At 39.0% G+C, this 18,859-nt stretch overlaps 1 protein-coding gene across 3 annotated transcripts in view; it reads left to right on the top strand.

Annotated features, from left to right (window-relative positions):
- The window catches only part of PLCB4 (phospholipase C beta 4), a 109,388-nt gene that overhangs the window by 80,301 nt on the left and 10,228 nt on the right, over positions 1–18,859 (top strand). For all 3 annotated transcript variants that reach the window (XM_018566576.1, XM_018566585.1, XM_018566593.1), the window contains 3 exons: positions 12,103–12,278; positions 13,199–13,300; positions 15,632–15,689. In XM_018566576.1, coding sequence (XP_018422078.1) covers positions 12,103–12,278; positions 13,199–13,300; positions 15,632–15,689 — 336 coding nt within the window. The remainder of the gene's footprint in view (positions 1–12,102; positions 12,279–13,198; positions 13,301–15,631; positions 15,690–18,859) is intronic.

An 18,859-nucleotide genomic window follows, 5' to 3' on the forward strand; every position in this document is an offset into this window, starting at 1 on the left:
AACTTCAGCTGGTCTGGAAAATCAAACTCCATTACACAAACAGGTTGAAGGGGTTAAAATAATGAGACATTCATAACTTTCCAAGGGGATCTTTTTTTTTTTCCACTGTAATCACTCTACTATTTCGCCGCAAAACAGTTTTCAATATTGGAAATATTTTAGCTAGTATAGATATAAGAAAAAATAAATTAAATGCAAGAAAAAATTTAAATTGGCTTGATTAAACAATTAATCAGTTTATATTATTACAGTCTGTATATTGAAAACTGATAGAGGTGTTTTATCATCTAATTTTTCTTTTATGCTTGATTTGAATGGCATTCATTAAAGCTTTCAAGAACTTGGTGGTGTGTGTTTGTTTTCTGCGCTTAGTGTTGGTACCGGTTTCTATCTTTCACTCTTGAGTGGCCATAAACAACATCTGTGGTTTATTTGTTTTATGCATGCAAGTTTATCTTTGATGATTATCTGATAATTAGCAAAAATGTTTTGCTGGTTTATATGTGAAACGAAGGAAAAATGCAGTTTGAAGGGAATATCATTCTATTCTCATTTGGTAAAATTGCTTAAAGTGACACTAAACTCAAAAATTAAATCTTAAAAATGCATTCATGTACTCTACCTATCAAGAAAAATGTAGCAAGTATCTTATTTGTGTATCACTTGGCTGTAGATCCTCAAATCTTCTCTGAATTGGTGCTGACACTGTCCTTCCTTCTGGAGGGTGGCTACTTTTGTTTCCCATGACCCCTGTCCAAGCTCACTCTTGGACTACAATCTTATACAAATTAATAAACTAAACGTGAGTTTGTATTCATCACGAGAGCGAGTTTGGAACGGTGGCTACTTTACAACACAGCTACTTTGCTGGATTCAAATCTCAGCACTGATAGACATAGAAAATCTGGTGCATTAAGCCCAATGCATAAACAGGACACACAACAAGCCACAACACAAGCCACCCGCTGGTGTGCTGCTTGAATCTTTTTTTTCAATTACTGGTATGTACTATGTAGAATTCCTTTTTTTTTAAAGTAACAATTGGTCCAGAGGAACCTTGTCAACCACAGTATGTAACTGTTGCAAGTGTCATTCATTAATGTGTGGCACATTACACTCCAAAATATGCCCCTTCAGAAATAGCACACTATTTACTTTTTTCACCCCCTTGACATTACCCTGGCTCCCTTATATTCATTACACTGTACCCCAGCACCTAGCATATGATGTTCTGTACCCCTCTCACCTGGCCTGCATTCTAGTGCATTACACTTGGTATGCGTGATCCTGCAACCTAAAAAATGCACTTACCTATCATTTTTCCCAACACAAGGTTTACATAATTTGTGCAGCGCCAAGTATTTATCCTACAATATTTGCATCATAGCCATTTAATCAAAAGGATATCCCATACGTGCAATATTTTTGTTTGGAATGTAGCAGAATGGTAAAGCTCAGTTAAGCAGAATGGTAAAGAAAGTTTGCATTTTATTCTAGGAGATGTTTTTCTTTTCCTTTTTATTGATGTTACATCACAACACACATAGGAAAAACTAATCTGATTTTGTACACTGTTAAAGTACCATTAAAAAAAAGCAACATTTTAGCAGGTTTCCAATCACTTAAATTCCAAATGCATTTGTGCCTGCTTTGTTAACAAAGCTGAATATTAAATAATAGAATTAAAATTGGCATTCCAACCTACATATTCACTGAAATCTGGGCACAGAATTCTATTGGGACAAACTTCAGAAACTTTAGACTGCACTAAGCATTAAAAAAGTCTGGTACAATTGCAGAGTAAGAGGAAATGAGCCATGCGGATCTGGCTGTTTTAATACCCACAAAGAGTCTTAGCAAGACATTGCTGACCCCTGATAAACCCCCATATGTTATTGTACAATTTTACTCACAATCCTCCTCACTCACTCACAATATTTGGCAAGCTACGGGCAACTGTGCTGAAGTTGCTTGAATTTTTTTCCCTATGTAGTTAGTTTTAATGGCGGTGGTTTGTTTGAACATTTATATAATAACATTTTTATTGTAAAAGAAAGAGGAAAAAGTAGTACAAGGAACATTCCTAACATTTAAATGCATTAAAGTATACCACTGTGGTAAGGTGGGGTACGGTCATACCAGTGCAGTAAGGTCAAATAAGTTGTATATAAAACCACAAAGATTTTTACCACTGTCTAATGAAATGAGAGTTCAACTGCAGAAAGTTATATAGTAAAGTACCACCAAAATGTATATAGTAAAGAAAGGTAAAGGCAAGGTAAGAAGAGGGACGCCGACTCTATACCACAGACTCTATACCACAGATAGATCTTTGCGAATACATGAACAGGAGGCATAATAACAAAGTTCATAAAAGGCTTGAGAGTGAACTGCCTACATTTTTAATATAATTCTGCCTTCTCTCCTTTTTCTAGAACAGTGTTTTTTAATACTGAATCTTCCTCCACTGTGGGATGTGCTCCATGTATCAAAAACTACCCTGTTTACAGGATAACAGCACTGCTGTGCAATTTTCCTGCAGAACACATAGCGTTGTCATTCTATTACAACTGGTAATAAAACTAGATTACAATTAAGGCTCAAACAAAAAGTGCTGTGTGAATGGTGAAGGCTACAAGTGAAAGGCTAAAACTTATATGTAATTTTGATTTTGCCCATAGTGACGCTAACAGCTGCAGGTGCTCCAGTCAGGTGGCCAGGTTTTATGTTCCTGTACACTGCAATTCTAGTCTTGGATACACATGAGACGCTCTCCCATCTTACAGCTCTCTGCTATCTACCTCTGAGTGACATGCCAGCATTACCAAACCTTGCATGTCCCTCATCATTGCACTGGTGTAGTGCATTTTGGGATTTGTATCTGTGTCATATGGTCATATGATCAGTAAGTAGATGGAACAAAACAACTGCAGTCTGTAGACTCCTTTATTGCTGCATTTTTAAAAAGCGGATGCACAAAGAAGTCTTGGGAGCCATGTTTAACAAATTGAAATGTCAGTGCTACACACCTTCCTCAGTGCAGCGTGTGCCTCTACTTCTATGGCGCTCAACTGTGGGTACTTCTGGGTTTTATTCAGAGTGTTGCAGCTTTGGCCAGTCATAGTGGTGCCCACATCCTGATGTGCTTAGCCTATTAAAGCATTGCTTTTTCCCTGAATGGCCACAGTTATCTCAGCAGCACTCTCTCTCTCTTTTTTTGGGCCATTAAGGGTTCGGTCTTACGATCTTTTTAGCCCTCTCTCTTTAGAAAAGTAGTGATATACATTATAGTGCTTCTCAGACAGACTGGAGCTCTTGCTATGAGCCTTGCCACATACTGAAAAGGCTCTTATAGCCCTGGTTTCATTAATTTACTAGTGGGCATCTGTGAAGTTCAAGTCTTGGGGTCATTACTGGGTGGATACTACATAAGTTCACACTAGGGATGTCCCGATACCGATAGTAGTATCGGTATCGCGGGTGATACAGGGCATTTTCAGGCGTACTTGTACTCCTGTACTGTAAAAAAAAAATTTAAATAGCTTCAGCCATTGACCCGCATAGCCCCTCACCCGGAATACCTCTCCACCAAATGCAGCCTCCCTCTCAACTCTGACCTTTCTGGACAGAAGTGTATACAGCGTGGCGGGCGGTAAGTGTTACCTCTGCTGCGGCTGCTCCTCCGTCCTTCCGTGTCTCCTCCTTTTCAACTTGATGAAACTGTTTCCTTTTGGTGATATATCACAATGTGTGAGATGTCCGTGCTCCTTATTTGTTTTATTGATGCATTCACTTGACGTACATAGTTTTCAGTCTCAATGAAAGAAGAGAATGTCCGTTCAGTGTGCTCACGGGGAGGAAAGGAGAGAAGATGTAAATCTTGCCTACACACAGAATGGACCTTGCCGTCTTCATGTAGAGGGAAAACTGAGTACGTCTGGTGCGGGCATTATTAAACACATAAGGAGCACGGACAGCTGACACTTTGAGATATGTCACCAAAAGCAAACAGTTTCATCAAGCGGAAAAGGAATGGACACTTGTAACAATAGCCAGCCTGCTATTGGATATTTTAAATTGCAATAGCAGGCTGGCTATTGTACCCGCCCATTGCCTGCTGTCAATCAGCAGAGAGGACTTAATGGAGAACTTTGTCTTCACTGATTGACAGCAGACAGTGGGTTGGTGCAATAGCCTTTACTGATTGACAGCAGACAGTGGGTGGGTGCAATAGCCAGCCTGCTATTGCAATTTAAAATATCCAATAGCAGGCTGGCTATTGCTCCCAGCCACTGCCTGCTGTACTTACATTCAGTGAAGTGGAAAGGTGACACTAGAGGGCTAAAATAGCCCTTATGTCACCTTAAAGACAACCTGTCACCTCCAATGCACACAGCCCTGGTGAGAAACTGCCCTAAAATCATTAGTCTGTATTGTTTTAGAAAAAAATTCACATGTCCCTTTAAGAAAAACTATCGGTAATTGGTATCGGCAAGTACATGAGGGACAGTACTTGTACTTGGTCTTGAATCCCTAGTTTACACACCTGGAAGTAATGCACCACAACGATGCACGCAACACAATTACATTAAGGACTGTAGAGGAGAAAGGGGGAGAAGTTTGACTACCAGATTGCTTACCAGGATGTCAGGTACCAGCTGATTCTCAAGACACCAGGAGGAGCAGCTTCTGGCACCTTATACATGGACTAAAAAGGGGCTCCATACAATGAAACAGGGGAGTCCAAAGCTTAATATTGCTTTATCTGGTGTTAAACCTTAGTGCAGTTAGCATCTAGGATCTTCTGATGGCCTGTTTTATTTGTACCGTTAACCCTTTTGAACCGTGCCCTAATTTTGCTTTAATAATGACTTTTTACGTATTGCAGGCATTTTCTAAATCCATCTCTGTATTAACCTTTCACACCTCCACTGATTTCATGCTGTTCTGCCTGCATATATTAAATGTCACCAAAGCTGCATGCATATTTAAATGCATGTCAAATTAACTTCATTTATGGAAATGGCCTTGAATTGATGTGTCTGGAATAGAAATCATCATATAGCTATAAAATCATTTGAATGGAAGCGACAGCATTCATTTTAGGAAGTACACATTCCTGTTAATGTTGCAACAGGAAGATAGTTTTTCACTTTGTTTGACTTTCACTTGTTTATGTGTTCGATGTTCCATAATTTAGTGCTTGTATTCCTTGCACCATTTTGTAAATATTCCCACTAGTGTATGACTGTACGTGCAGCTCTTGCTGATCATTAGTTGAGCAAAGGACAAGCCACAGAAAGCTGATAAACCTGCATTTAGAAAGAGGAATCAGGAAGTACAGTCTGCATATTTCCATTTTGCCTTTGTATTTAGTTTAATGAAGGCACCAAGGAGTTAAAGGCGTTACATCATTGTCAGCACTAGCCTCTTTTACCAACACTGAAAATCTATACACAATTATAAAAAATGCTAGGAGCAAGAGGAGGAAGTTTTATAGCAGACCTACATATCTCTATTGTCCAAAAACTTTACCTCATAGCAGTTCTTTATTTTTTTATTTAAACTCAGTCAGTCAGGAAACTTTTAGGAAAAAAGAAAAACTGATAAAATCAGTGTCTACTTTGTTTTCCTAGATCTAAGTGTTGTACAGTCCTGTAAAACCCATTTCACCTGGCTGATCACACACCAGAAAAGCAGCGCAATAAAATCTGTTGCAGCCAGTCTCATCAAGGTTCTCACGTGGCTGCTAAGTGGTACAGTATTCTATTGTCACATGATTATGTGCTTTAAACATTTTTCTCCTTCTGCAGTATGATATCTGTGAGATTGGAGTTAACCAAGAAACACATTGGCCCACTTTGTGAGGATTTAGCTACTGCAAAATGTATAGGTTGTTGATTATACCTTACATACACTCATAACAGAAAGCAATCATATTGCACTGTAATGCATTGTATGTCTTTGTTCTTGTGCCACTGAAGTCTTATAATTTGTAATATAAAATGTACTATGCAATATATGAAATTTAAAGGAGAACGATGGGGTGAGTGATTTACACTCATCCTCATAGTTAAAGCCGATGTGTGACATTGAAACTGCCACACGTCGGATCTATTGATCAGGAAGTGAGTGAGCACATACTGTCGCTCACTCACATTCTGATCATCTCCCTGCAGAGTGTGGTGATTGTCAGTCACCGATCCCCGCAGGAATTATCCCCACCTCTCTCTGATCCTCCAGCGCTGACTGGAGGAACGGATGGGGAGGGGGCGGGCACAGCTGGCTCTTCCTCTAGATAGGCAGAGCCAGCTGTCAATCAGCCCACTGGGTGGATATCGACAGTAATGTCGAGATCCCTCCCGACAGCGGCGCTCTCAGTGTATAGCTCGCTATATACTAAGCTTTGGGTCATGAGAGGACATTGGTATATGTCCTCCCGTGACCCTAAAGAGAACTATGGTAAAAAAAGGTTACCCCATCTCTCTTTTATGGAAACTCATCCTAATTTTGCATGGTGCTGAATCTTTCAAATAATTTCCAGGGACAATTTGCTCAGTGCATCTATGCTATGCAGAAGTAGAGAACCTTTAGGCAATGGAACGTTTAGGTTTTGCATAGGATATCAGAGATATTATTACATTCAATACAAACTCAAATCACATTAAAAAACATATATAACATATGCAGACTCCCATGGAACATATTAGAATATGGCAGGCAGAATGATGTCACATAGCATGCACATCTACCATACATCTATCCTCTGCCCTCTATTATACAGACAAATTACGCTGATGATCACCAGTAGAGAGTTGATATTGTGATGTTTCCTCAGACTGTATGCGGGAGCATATCAAAAACCATGTGAAAGCATATGTATATCACATGGGAGACCACAGGGAGTAAAATGACTTTTCCAGCCAAATGCCACAGTACTTTATATAGATTCAGATTGCATGTACACAACAGGTCACTTAAAGATATGTGGTGTATGATGTTAGACTACAGGCATACATCCACTCCATCAGCAGGATTCCGAGTATAAGAAAGGTATTAGTGTAATTGATAATCCAATATCCAATGCTGTTCCAGAATGGCTGTTAATGTCCAAGGCAGATGAGAGGAAAAATTAGGACATTCCTTGTTGCAGCCAAACTGGGGGAGAGAAGGGGAGACCACCACCATTAGTAGTGTGGTTCTTTACGTCTACATGTATGTACAGGGATGTGGTATCCTGATGTATCAGAAATAATCATACATGAAAAAAAATAAATCCCAAGGTGCATCCAAAATAATATCGATATAAAGTGTATGTATATAACATATCAACCAATAGGGGTATATTATTCATCCAAACAGATAAAGTGCTCACTATAATCCTCTATATATAAATCAATTTGTTGTAACCTAAACCGTCAGCTAAAATGTGCCAAAAGAAATCAGTATCCAAAGAAGAATAAATCTAGATGTGAATGGGTACAAATATATCCACTTCTCCTTTAATAGGTGCCGTGCTTCACCATCCAAAACAGTGCCCTGTTCCCAGGTGATCCACACACACTCACCAAATCTCCACAACACTCTTAAAATAAGATGGTCATAGACAGCAAGATATAATAATCCTTAGATTATTCAAACGCAAGTGATCCTCCGTTCCTTATATTCAAACCAGTTGGCTATCTGCATATACTCCGGCTGGTATTGCACATCTCATATTAAACTTTCCATCATCAACACTGATGCAGAGCTGCAGATTCAGTTCCTTATATAGATTGAGGCATGAGCTGCAGAAGCCACTGGAATCGCCAGGTTGAACCTTCATTTCCAACCAAGGACACAAACCAGCTTTGCTGATGATGGAAAGTTTTCTATGAGATGTACTGAGCGGAGGAGAAATACCGACCGGAGGTGTTCAGCTCCCTTCACTTTGGCTCAGTTATTCACTCAGCTGCCTTTGGCAGCTGAGTGAATAACCCCCTCAATGCTTGTTTATTAACTTAGTGTCAGATGTGCCAATGTTCACAGTTAAAAAACATTCTTAGTACCACTTGCAAGCAAATTATGGAGGCTGGACACTGGAATACAACCTTATACTGACATAGAACCAACTCCACCCCTTGCTTGGGCTCCTTCTGCTGATGTGTTTCATTCTAAATGAGCTAAGACTAAGGTGTCCAGGTTGGTTGTGTAGTTGACAGTGCATCAGAAAGTTTATACAGCAGGGTTGTTTCATTTGGTCAAGGAGAAGGTGTGAATAAGCGGAGGGATACCTGCAATCAGAGCAATGTTGATGCAGATGTAATTGGTGCTTGGATAAGATCCGTGCTATGCTGTTACTAGAGCATTATAAGTATGTAACCGGCCTAAACTGTGTCAGACAATCTGTACACACACAGCTACCAACAAAAAGCTTCTGTGCAGGCACCAGGATTAACATGATTGCATTATCTATAGCCCAACATGTTAGTCCAGAAAGTAGACTCTTGATAATAATTGAATAAGGATGGAACAAGCAAGCAGGCATTTTCACGTAGGTACTGCAATCTCTTTTGAGTACTGTACAAGTAAATTTAACTTTTATACATTATTTAACAGAAAAAAAATATTATACTAGGCCCACTTTAATCTCGATCTAAAGGGTCTTTCTTTATCTTTCACATTTCTGGTTCACATGCTAGATTGTAGGTAGTAAAGCTGAAACCTGTTCAATTTCATTGTCACCAATGTAACTACCTTGAACCTAGCATACAGTAATCTAGGGAGTATTCAAGCTGCTTTTCAACAAGTTAACTTAAACCTGTGGCCAGACTATGGAAAATAAAGTATTTACATATTCCTAAAGTTTTTGAACAGCCAACACATTTCTTTTTAGATTTGGTATATATTAGGGAAGGGTTAGAACAGAACCTCTGTCGAGTTTTTGTTGCTGTCTGTGGAAGATTCACCCTCTTCTTTTGTCCTAGTGACTATTGTCACCAAGTAAGAAAGTGGTGGAAAATGCAAACCTTTACAGATGTCACCAGAAGTAAAGGGAAATCTTCCCCTGGGGTTCAGCGTCTTCAGCCATCTTGATTGGCTACACCGGGATGCCGTGTCTCTAGTGCATACGAATGAGAGTCACTTTATCCGAGCATCAAAGGCATTCCAGGATTAATAACCAATTTGCGCATGCGCGGCGTAGTGTACATTTAGAAATATTATTGCTGACAGGTAAGGCAGATGCTTTTACAGCAGAAGATAGATACAGAGTCATGTTCCTGCATACAGAGCAATGTCTTCATTTCTCTTCTTAACTTCTGTTCCACTTTAAGCCATGTTATGGCAGAGTCCATTTTAATCAGATGCTTATCATTTTCAAATTGTGTTTATTTTGTATCTCCAGTGACATATCCGAATGTAGAATGATGTCCTGCATTCATTTTATACTAGTACTAGCTACAATACAAAAGTATTGGCTGAGAGACTCTGCTGTACCCCTGGTTCACAAGGAACACAGAGCAGACAGAGTGTAGGAGTTGAGTGGGACTGTGCTGGCTTCATAATTAGCTTAGATGTTTTATATGTAAATAACTGAAAGTTTTGTGCTTGTTAGAGAAGTTTCTAAAGACAGTTATGATTCATTCTTAAGGGAAGTTTTCCAATTAAGTGAAAAGATGTTGGTGGTGTCCAGAGGTAAGAACGGAGCCAAAACAGCACCTTCAGCAGAAGGCAAGTTCTGACTGGAGTAATAATTTTCAGCACAAGATGAGTTCTGGCTAGAGTAATAATTTTTAGCACCAGGAGAGTTCCGGCTGGAGTAACAATTTTCAGCACCGGGAGAGTTCCAGCTGGAGTAAAACTTTTCAAAACCAGGCGAGTTCCGCCTGGACTAATAATTTTCAGCACTAGGCGAGTTCCAGCTGGAGTAATAATTTTCAGCACAAGGCAACTTCCGGCTGGAGTAATCATTTTTAACACAAGGCGGGTTCCGGCTGGAGTAATACTTTCCAGCACACGGCGTGTTCAGGCTGAAATAATAATTTTCAGCACAAGACAAGTTCCATCTGAAGTAATAATTTTCAGCACCATGCGAGTTCCGGCTGGAGTAATCATTTTCTGTGGTATAATCTTTCTCCAGAGGCAATACTGAAAAAAAAAGATTGCTCATTTCCCTCTGGATCTTGCCTTTTACTAGAATAATAGCTTTTTATTCTGTATTCATTTTCCATGATCATGTTTCAGTAACTTGTGTCGGTCCAAAAAGTTGTTTACTATTTTATGGTAATCCAAACAATTGTTGATCACCTTGGGCAATAGGGACATTTGTTGGGTCAATTTACAAAGCTTTATTGCATGTGTTACATGCTTTGCCATGTTGCAATTTTATCACCTGTGTTGCATTGGCTGATTCACAAAAGGGACTGCATCTTATTAATGCAGACACTGCATGCAATATTGCTTGCAGTATGTTACCAAATAATGGGGTGTGTAAACACTTGTCTCCATTAAGTTGTATATAAAATCAATTTTAAAATGATCACATGGGTTACTGCTCTTTCAGTTATCACAGGCTTCTGACTGGCAGTAATTGTGAAGTATGTTGTGTGGACAGCAGAAGATAAAACCATTAAAAGTAGACATTTTAAAAAATGTGCCCTAGTACCTAACCATAAGTTCATTTGCACTCACCGTTATCATTTAATCTCCCTTCAAAGTTCCACAATACCTTTTGATGTTGCTAACAAAGTCTACCTAATGCAGCTTCCTGTGATGGTGTGGCAACAATGGTGCACTGCTACTGAATTCAGAACAGTCCTTGATTGCCCCTGTTAAAATTGCACTACAGGAGCTTTTCATTGCACATAAGATAAAATATCAATTTATGAGGTAAAACACCAGGTCATGGGAAAAAGAATTTCAATAGTTAATATCCATTTTGTGCAAATAACTATTGGTTCCTTACCTGCTGTGTGATTTTTTTTTATGTTTGTGAACTAGTCATTTTAATAGGAGAATTATTGTCACATAAAAGGCCAACTCCAGTTCTAAATGTGAGTGAATTTTATCTTCCCCAACCCCTGTAAAAATGAAAAAAAAAAACATGCAGCTTTCCCTGAAATACCCTGACACTGCCCCCGACAGAAAGTTTGCTAAGTCCATCAGATGCTGCCCCACTGCTTTTTGTGTGTATCTAGTCTATGTGGAGTTGACAGAAACAGTCAAAAGCAAGCTTCATTGTTTTTTACAGCCCCAAAATGTTGTGAATCATTGATTTTTATCTTGCGATACAGAAAAAATAATTGAATTGTGTGTTTTGCCTGGAATTCTACCTTTAATGCGTAACATGTCAGTGCTAAAATTAATAGGAATTCAATTGCTTAGTGTAGATTTGGGTTTTGTTTTTTTTTTACCAGAGATTTAGAAAACATTGGAACTTCTACTAAAGGTTTGTATAATACCTATTCTCAGAGACCCTGTTTGGGGGGGGGGGGGGCAAAAAAAAAGATGCTGCAGTTATGATGTACAGGCACCTGTAGGTATGCATAATAGCAGCAGGCTGTGAACCTTTCTGTCATGGCTAACTCCGGGGCCAGTCTGACAAGCAAATCTATAACACTTCCTGATCGTGCTGAAGCTTGCCAAACTCTTCCTACCTCCTGTTCATTCATATTGGCCAATGAGGCTGCCCATCATAGTGACAAGCCATTAAGAATGTGTGAGGAACCTGGCTTAGTAGCTAGCTCCGACACTATATGGAAGTATCAGAGGTTTGCCTGGCACAGTAGTCCAAAATTTAGAAGGCTGCAACAAGTATGAGCACCTCTTTGTGCCTTCATGTCATGCCCACAGTGATCCCACCAATAGATTTTTACCCTCATAGAGGCATCAGTGCTTTGTAGTAAAATTGTTTGTGCCTACAAGGAAAAAAATACAACATTTCAATAATTGCTGCTGACTTTTTTGTGCGGTAAATGAATGCAAGTGAAGACAGAATTACTGTAAAATGTTTACGGCATCCTAACTGTCATTGATTTCTCAACAGTTGGCTCTGGAGTTATAGTACGGGTTTAGTAGTTGCTGTGTATGATTAACCGGTTAGTGCATTTCTTTTCCTGCTAGGTAAAAGATATTGTGGCACAGCATACAAAAGAATGGTCAGATTTGATTAGCACACACGGCGCTGAAGAACAGGAACTCCAGGACCTCCATTTAAGTCAGCAATGTGACCTCCTCAAAAAACTGCTTATTTCTGTCCAGGAACAACAGACACAGCAACTGAAACTCTCACAGGACAGGTAAGTCAAAGAAACATCACACAATGGCCAAATACATCTCAGATGAAGAGTAACGAAGCTAAGTCTTGAGGGAAGACCTGCAATTTAAATTTTTCAAGTACTAATTAACATCCTTGGGGGCACCAGGAACTGTGTGGTTTCTTGACCTTTATGGTTGTAAGGGGAGATGCTACTACATAGACTTATAGAACCATCTCTTCTAATAAAGTCTGTCTAATTTCATTTGAGGGATTACACTTCACACCGCCCTTTAAGTTGTGGTTGTCAGCAGAGAAGTGGAAACTGAGGTGACAGGAAACTGAGGGGGAGGGAGGATATTCTGCATTTTCCTTCTTCTGCTGCTCCTCCCACTTTCACATACAGTATACTGACTCCTCTCAGCCATGGGGCCCCTCTTTTTTTCTCACTATTTAAAGAATATGTATAATATGAATCCATCTAAGCCTTACAGTTTCCCCTCGCTTTATATACTGTGTATACCTCCTTGCACTTACCGGTTAACGTGCAGCCTACACTGGGCCGAACAGTGCTCTTGGTTTTTTTCTCCGCCTACAAGTCCACATGGTTCTACATATGGTATTCCCTGAAAGTCCTAGTAGAAAAGTCACATACTTGCAAGTCTGAGTTATTATGACTTCCCTTTTGTTTATACCTTTAAAAGTATTTTGGTGCACTGCATCAGAAAATAATTGTGCTTTTTCATCTTTTTCTTTGAGTTTTGGTGTGTTGGATGTCATCAGTCATAAAGGTATATACAAGTTAACCAACACGCACTAACACTATCCAATTTGGTCTGGGCATCTAGACATCAGGTAGCCCTGGTCAGGAAAGGTTTAAATTATGTGCTATTTAGAATTCCTATTCTTCAGGTATTACATTTGTTTCAGTCCGATTTTCCTTTTTTTTTTGTACTACTACAGAGAAAGCAAAGAGATGAGGGCAAACCAGGCCAAAATTTCAATGGAAAACAGCAAAGCCATAAGCCAGGATAAATCAATCAAGAATAAGGCAGAGCGTGAAAGGTGAGTGCTTTTATTGAAATGTTTGAAAATACACCATGGAAGATTTCAGATCAAACCGGTCAGTGAAGATGCTACAAATAATGCATTAGGATTTATCATAACAGAAGAAGCATTGTTTGCCCTTTTTTCTTGCGCAGCCACACTTTGTGTACAACATTTAGTTCAATTGAAAATCCATTATTTGTGATGTTCTCTAGTTGTACTGCAGTATGTTGCGCAGGCAGCTATGTTTTTAGCAATTTGAACTGTAAATTTACAGTACTTAAAGGGAAGGTATGATGTGTTTATTGTGTTTCTTGTATGGTGTTTAAGGCACCTTGTTACATGCTTTCCTGCATATGCTTTGTTGTAAAATGCCAGTTGTTTATGAGCTTAATAGCTCAAGCTCAAATTGCCACATAAACAAATAAATGGGTAAAAGGAATAACACATCTCTTATCAAATGGCTTTGGAGTTTCATTTAGACAAAGTCCACCTTCAGGCAGGCAGTTTCTGATGTGCTCCCTGTAGTTAACCTATAGTATTCTGGAAGCCCCCTGTCATGCATTTCATTTGTATTTTTAAAACAAAGAAATACATTTACATCATATAGATATGGACCCAAAAAAACTGTTTATAAATAAAATAAAAATTCCCCCAAACCAGTATAGTTTGCCTTTACTGAATAAACTACCACCTGCCCGGAAACATGATGGCAGTGCTGAGCTTTCCCTTTTCAAACACAGTGTCATGAATACATTGAGTAAAGAATGTTTACATTTAAAATAACAATTGTATACAAATAAAAAAAGACCAAAGAACAGTATAGTTTTCTTACAATAATTTGTAGGTGACACCAGTGGGAAATTGTGACTCTCCAACTTCTATTGTCTTTCAGTTTCCAAAGAAATCTCTCTGTATTCAGCTCATACATTCATTAGACTTTCCTTCTCTAATAAGCCCCATTACCCTGCTGAATCTGCTTTTTTTATTTTACTCCTCTTTCTCTGAAGTTAGAGTTCACAAGCTGTCTATAAGGATAAGGGAAAGCATTGTGCTTATTACATATACTTGTTAAGTGTCTATAAAATAGCTGTGCCCATCCCATACAGGACTCTCTGAAGACCAATTGAGTACTTGATTGTATTCATACTATGCAGTACATGTTTAGTTAATTTAGTCATTAACAAAGTAAAGGTACACAGGGGATGCTTATCTGGATAACAAAGTAAATAGCCAATATTGCGATGCCTGCTCTTAGGCAGAGTATAGCTCTGTTTAAAATGGTTGACAGGTGCACTTTAAATTGGCCATACACTATGGATGGATGGATGGAAACTAAAAAAGGTACATACTTGCAGTAGCTTCCAGTCTGCTTGGAGATTCAGATTAAACAAAGTTTCAACACTTTCTGGTAGTGTTGACGCCTGCCTGTTCCCCATGTATTTCTATTGGCCCCTCACAGAGATAGGCTGCTTCCCTGCCCAATAGGAACAGATGGACGGAGGGGGAATAGGCAAGCTTGGACACTTCTTAGAATTACCAAAGCGTTACCATTTGGAATGGCCACTTTTTTTTTTTTTAAGCAACACAGTCGTATAATGTATGGAGTCTGATCATGGTAAGTAAGAATTTCTAAGCAACATCCCCTGTCTAAAGCCATAAAGGCCATAAATGTAATATACGATTGCATCATGTGTGTACAGTCTTCCTTAGTTGTAAATTGAGTTCCTGCCAAGAAATTAATTCAGTGTATATCCAGCCATACAGCTCTCGCACTACATATTTGTTGGTAGATCTTAAAATATATTTCCAGTTCCACAGGCAACATTGAGAAAACCCCTCTATATATTTGTTATGTGTTCCTACACTGCGCAAATCCAGTGTACAACTTATACTGAGATCTGCCAGCACTGTACTGACAATTAATTACCGGAAACATTACCCTTCCCATCCACCTTGCATTCCAGAGGAAAATTCAGTACAGAGAAAAACTTTTAATTATTATATTTTTTTTTTAAGTTATGTTATGTGAATGGGAACATCTAACAAACATAAATAGGTGTCATCCCAATTTCGCTGTAAAAGTGGAAATACACTTTAAAGAGATTGTACAAGCCAAACTGTATTGTATATTGTTCATCTTAAGGCCCGCTGTAGACTAATATGTAGAACTGGGTTTTTGCAGTAGCAGAAAGCCTACTCCATATACAGTTATTGCCAGTGTACTGTATATTACTAATAGTATCGTGATAGGAAAGATAATATTTACACACTTTGAAAGTGGAAATGAAGATATCAGTGTGATATCCCTTTAAACTGAGAGTTTATGTTCCTTTTGATCTTTTATAGGCGAGTGAGGGAACTGAACAGCAGCAACACAAAGAAATTCCTAGAAGAGAGGAAAAGAGTAAGTGGAAATGAGTCACTGTCTTATTCTCTTGTGAATATAAAATCATGGTGTGCCCCCTGATTATTACAAGAGCCATCTTGTGTGCCTACCATTACACCTACACCAAATACATCCAGGTGTACAGGCAGGTTGTGTACCTCAGCCTATTTATCTCAGAAGTGTTCATGTTTGAGATGCAGAATATATTTGGCCATTTTGTAGAGACTAATGTTTATTAGAATTGATTTGAAAAGGAATAGCCTGTTTAACCCATTTCCTCCCACAATTAATGTTCTTCTGCACAATGCACCATGCAGCAGGTATTTTAATCAATGTCCTCCTTTTGACAGCTCACAGCTGATGTTGTGCGGGGTGGCTAGCTGTTGGGCCAGGTTGTCTCTGACAGCTGCAGTCCCAACTAACAATTGAGAACCAATTAGTTTGGTTCTTGATCATGTGATCACTTTCCCAGCCATGATGAAGTTATCACTTGCAGGCTTCATTCACAAAATAAGTCTTCAGCCTGCAGATGCAATGACAGAAGCTATTTCAGCCTGAAAATGGCAGTGTGCTTCTGCTTTATACTGTAATGTTCAGAAAGAATTGCAGTATTAATAAGTACTATTGCACAAAGAATTCCACAACATTTCTTTAATGTCTGTGTAGCTGAATTGCTTACCGGTCAACATTTCTTGTGTTTGTCATCAGAGTGATAGGAAACCTCTCACCAATATTAACACAAATACAAGAGATACTATTGCTGTGGCATGTGGCATAAGGGACAAGTATATAAACCAGGGCTCCTGTTGACAAGTATATGAATGCCACTTCATTTTTGTGACCTACGGTGAACAAAATATCCTGCCTGTAGAAAAAATATATTTCTTAGTGGATCACATTACTTCAGATAAAATTGCCTTATCTAGCTGTGGCTGCAAATCACAGAATGTGCAGTATGGGTCTGAGAACATTGCAGGGTTTGATCACTGCCTTTCTAGCTGGGTAATGTAAGCAGACAATATCACCATCTGTCCATTTATAGGGACATTGTCTAAATACATTAACATTGCGCTATTATCACTCTGATGGATATATTTTCTGATCCCCGTTTATAATGCATTTTCATACATTTGTCGGCTTGAATCCATAAGATTGATACACAGTAACCCCGAATGCTCTACAGAATGTAACAACATAGGAAATTGTGCTGAGAATTGTTGATCAAGAATAGATGTAGAATAAAGAATAATGTTGCAGCTAATGTTTCCATGACAACCACCTGAGCCTGTCAGTATTCTGCTCAGTGAAATCTCTTTTCCTGTGACATTTCTAACTAGAAAATAATAGACTATGAGTGCCATTAAAGAAAGCAACACAAAAAAATTATGATTTAATTTGCATTACTTAATTAAAAGCCATGACATTTAAAGGGGCACTGTTGAACAAATCATGACGATACATACCTAGCACATGGGTTGTTTTATTATGTTAACATGGTTTTACCAATCTGCACTTGCTGATACAATTACCATATAGATGTAAACATGATAGCAAATGAATCATGTTTAAAGTGAATCTTTCAGCATTTCTTCCTGTGTGCATGAATACATTCCTGACATGTCACAATATAAAGCAGCAGTATGCGGCTCCTTTTACCATTAAAAGCAGCTCAGTCTAATGAATTTGCCTAGCAGAAGATTATGTCATGTCAGGCTAGTCAAAGTTACAAGGAGAAAGTTTGTAGCAGGGGTTGATCTGTATCAGACACTTGTAAATACTAGGAACTGCATGCTTACATCATATGTGAACCAGCATCTTAGTCTAGAATGTTGATCCTGGGTGATACCTGAACAAAAATAGTGCCAGTCTTCTGCAGAGAAAAACAGGTCCAAGATCAGTTTGACATGTTTGTTGTATTGGAAACTGGGGGTTGATTTATTAACAACTTCAGTACTGGCATGTTGCACCCCCTTCATTACCAGGCCAGTATTCAGTTTTCAGTGCTGTGCAAGTTTGGCTAAGAATTTCCATCAAGCAACAAATTTCATTTTATATCATTTTTATAAATAGAGCTTTCTTTTTGTGGTATTTCATTATCGCTATTTTGTAAAAATGTTTACTATATAAGGTAAAAAGGACCCCCAAAAAATTGAAAAAAGCCTGTTTTTTTTTAACTTTCATTTATAAAAATAATCAAAGCAATTAAAAATGTCAGGACAGTATGAAAATCCCCGAAATGACCCATTTTGGTAGGATCTGTATTTTTGCCGCAATTTTGGGGAAATGAAGAAAAATGTATTGTAAACATGTAAACGGTATTGAGGGGGTTAAAATATGGAGCTTGGTAAAAGTGCACAAGGTACAATAAATGTACAGGTCATAGACAGAGGGAGGAGGGGGTGAAGGGGTTAATGTACAGATGTGCAGGATAAGGGAGATGTGGGCAGGGGCGTAACTAGAAATTAGGGATGCACAGATACTTTTCGAGTACCAGTGCAGATACTTGCACTGGTACTCGAAAAGTATCTCATTTTCATGAGAACTACCAGGGTTGCAGTGGTTGCAGCTGGGACCTGGCTCTGGCACTCCACCACTGTCCTGAAATCATTAGTCTGTATTGTTTTAGAAAAACTGTCACATGACAATAAACAAACATGTATCAGTACTCATACTTGTAAGTACTCGGCAAGTACCAGTACTCGTACTGGCAAAACTGGTATCTGTGCATCCCTTTATTTATATTTATAAAAACAAAATTATACATTAAAACAGAGATGTACAAATCCCAGGAGCTCCGTGTGCTCCTTACAAATGACAGCTGCCTCCTAATTTTTGAATTTTTCTCTAGTGTAGTCTTGGAGCTCAAAAGTATCGGTACATGTACTCGTACTTGTACCGAGTACTGTACTTGGTATCTGTGCAACCCTACTAGAAATCACAGGGCCCCATAGCAAAATTTTGTATGGGGCCCTGTGATTTCTAGTTACGCCCACCTGATAACCCAAACAGCCCACCTAAGGGTGACCCTGCAGAGCCCACCATAGACTCTCTATGGTGGGCTATGCGGGGTCTCAGGCGGACGGTCAAGCCCTCTTACCTGTCAGCCCTGATCCTCTGTCCGCCTCCTTCTCCTCCACAATCGACTCCTCCGTCACTGGGCCCCGCCCCCTCAATCACCGGGTTCCACC

The sequence above is a fragment of the Nanorana parkeri genome, unplaced genomic scaffold, assembly GCF_000935625.1.
Source record: "Nanorana parkeri isolate BGI_ZX_2015 unplaced genomic scaffold, ASM93562v1 scaffold28, whole genome shotgun sequence".
NCBI classification, from domain to species: Eukaryota; Metazoa; Chordata; class Amphibia; order Anura; family Dicroglossidae; genus Nanorana; species Nanorana parkeri.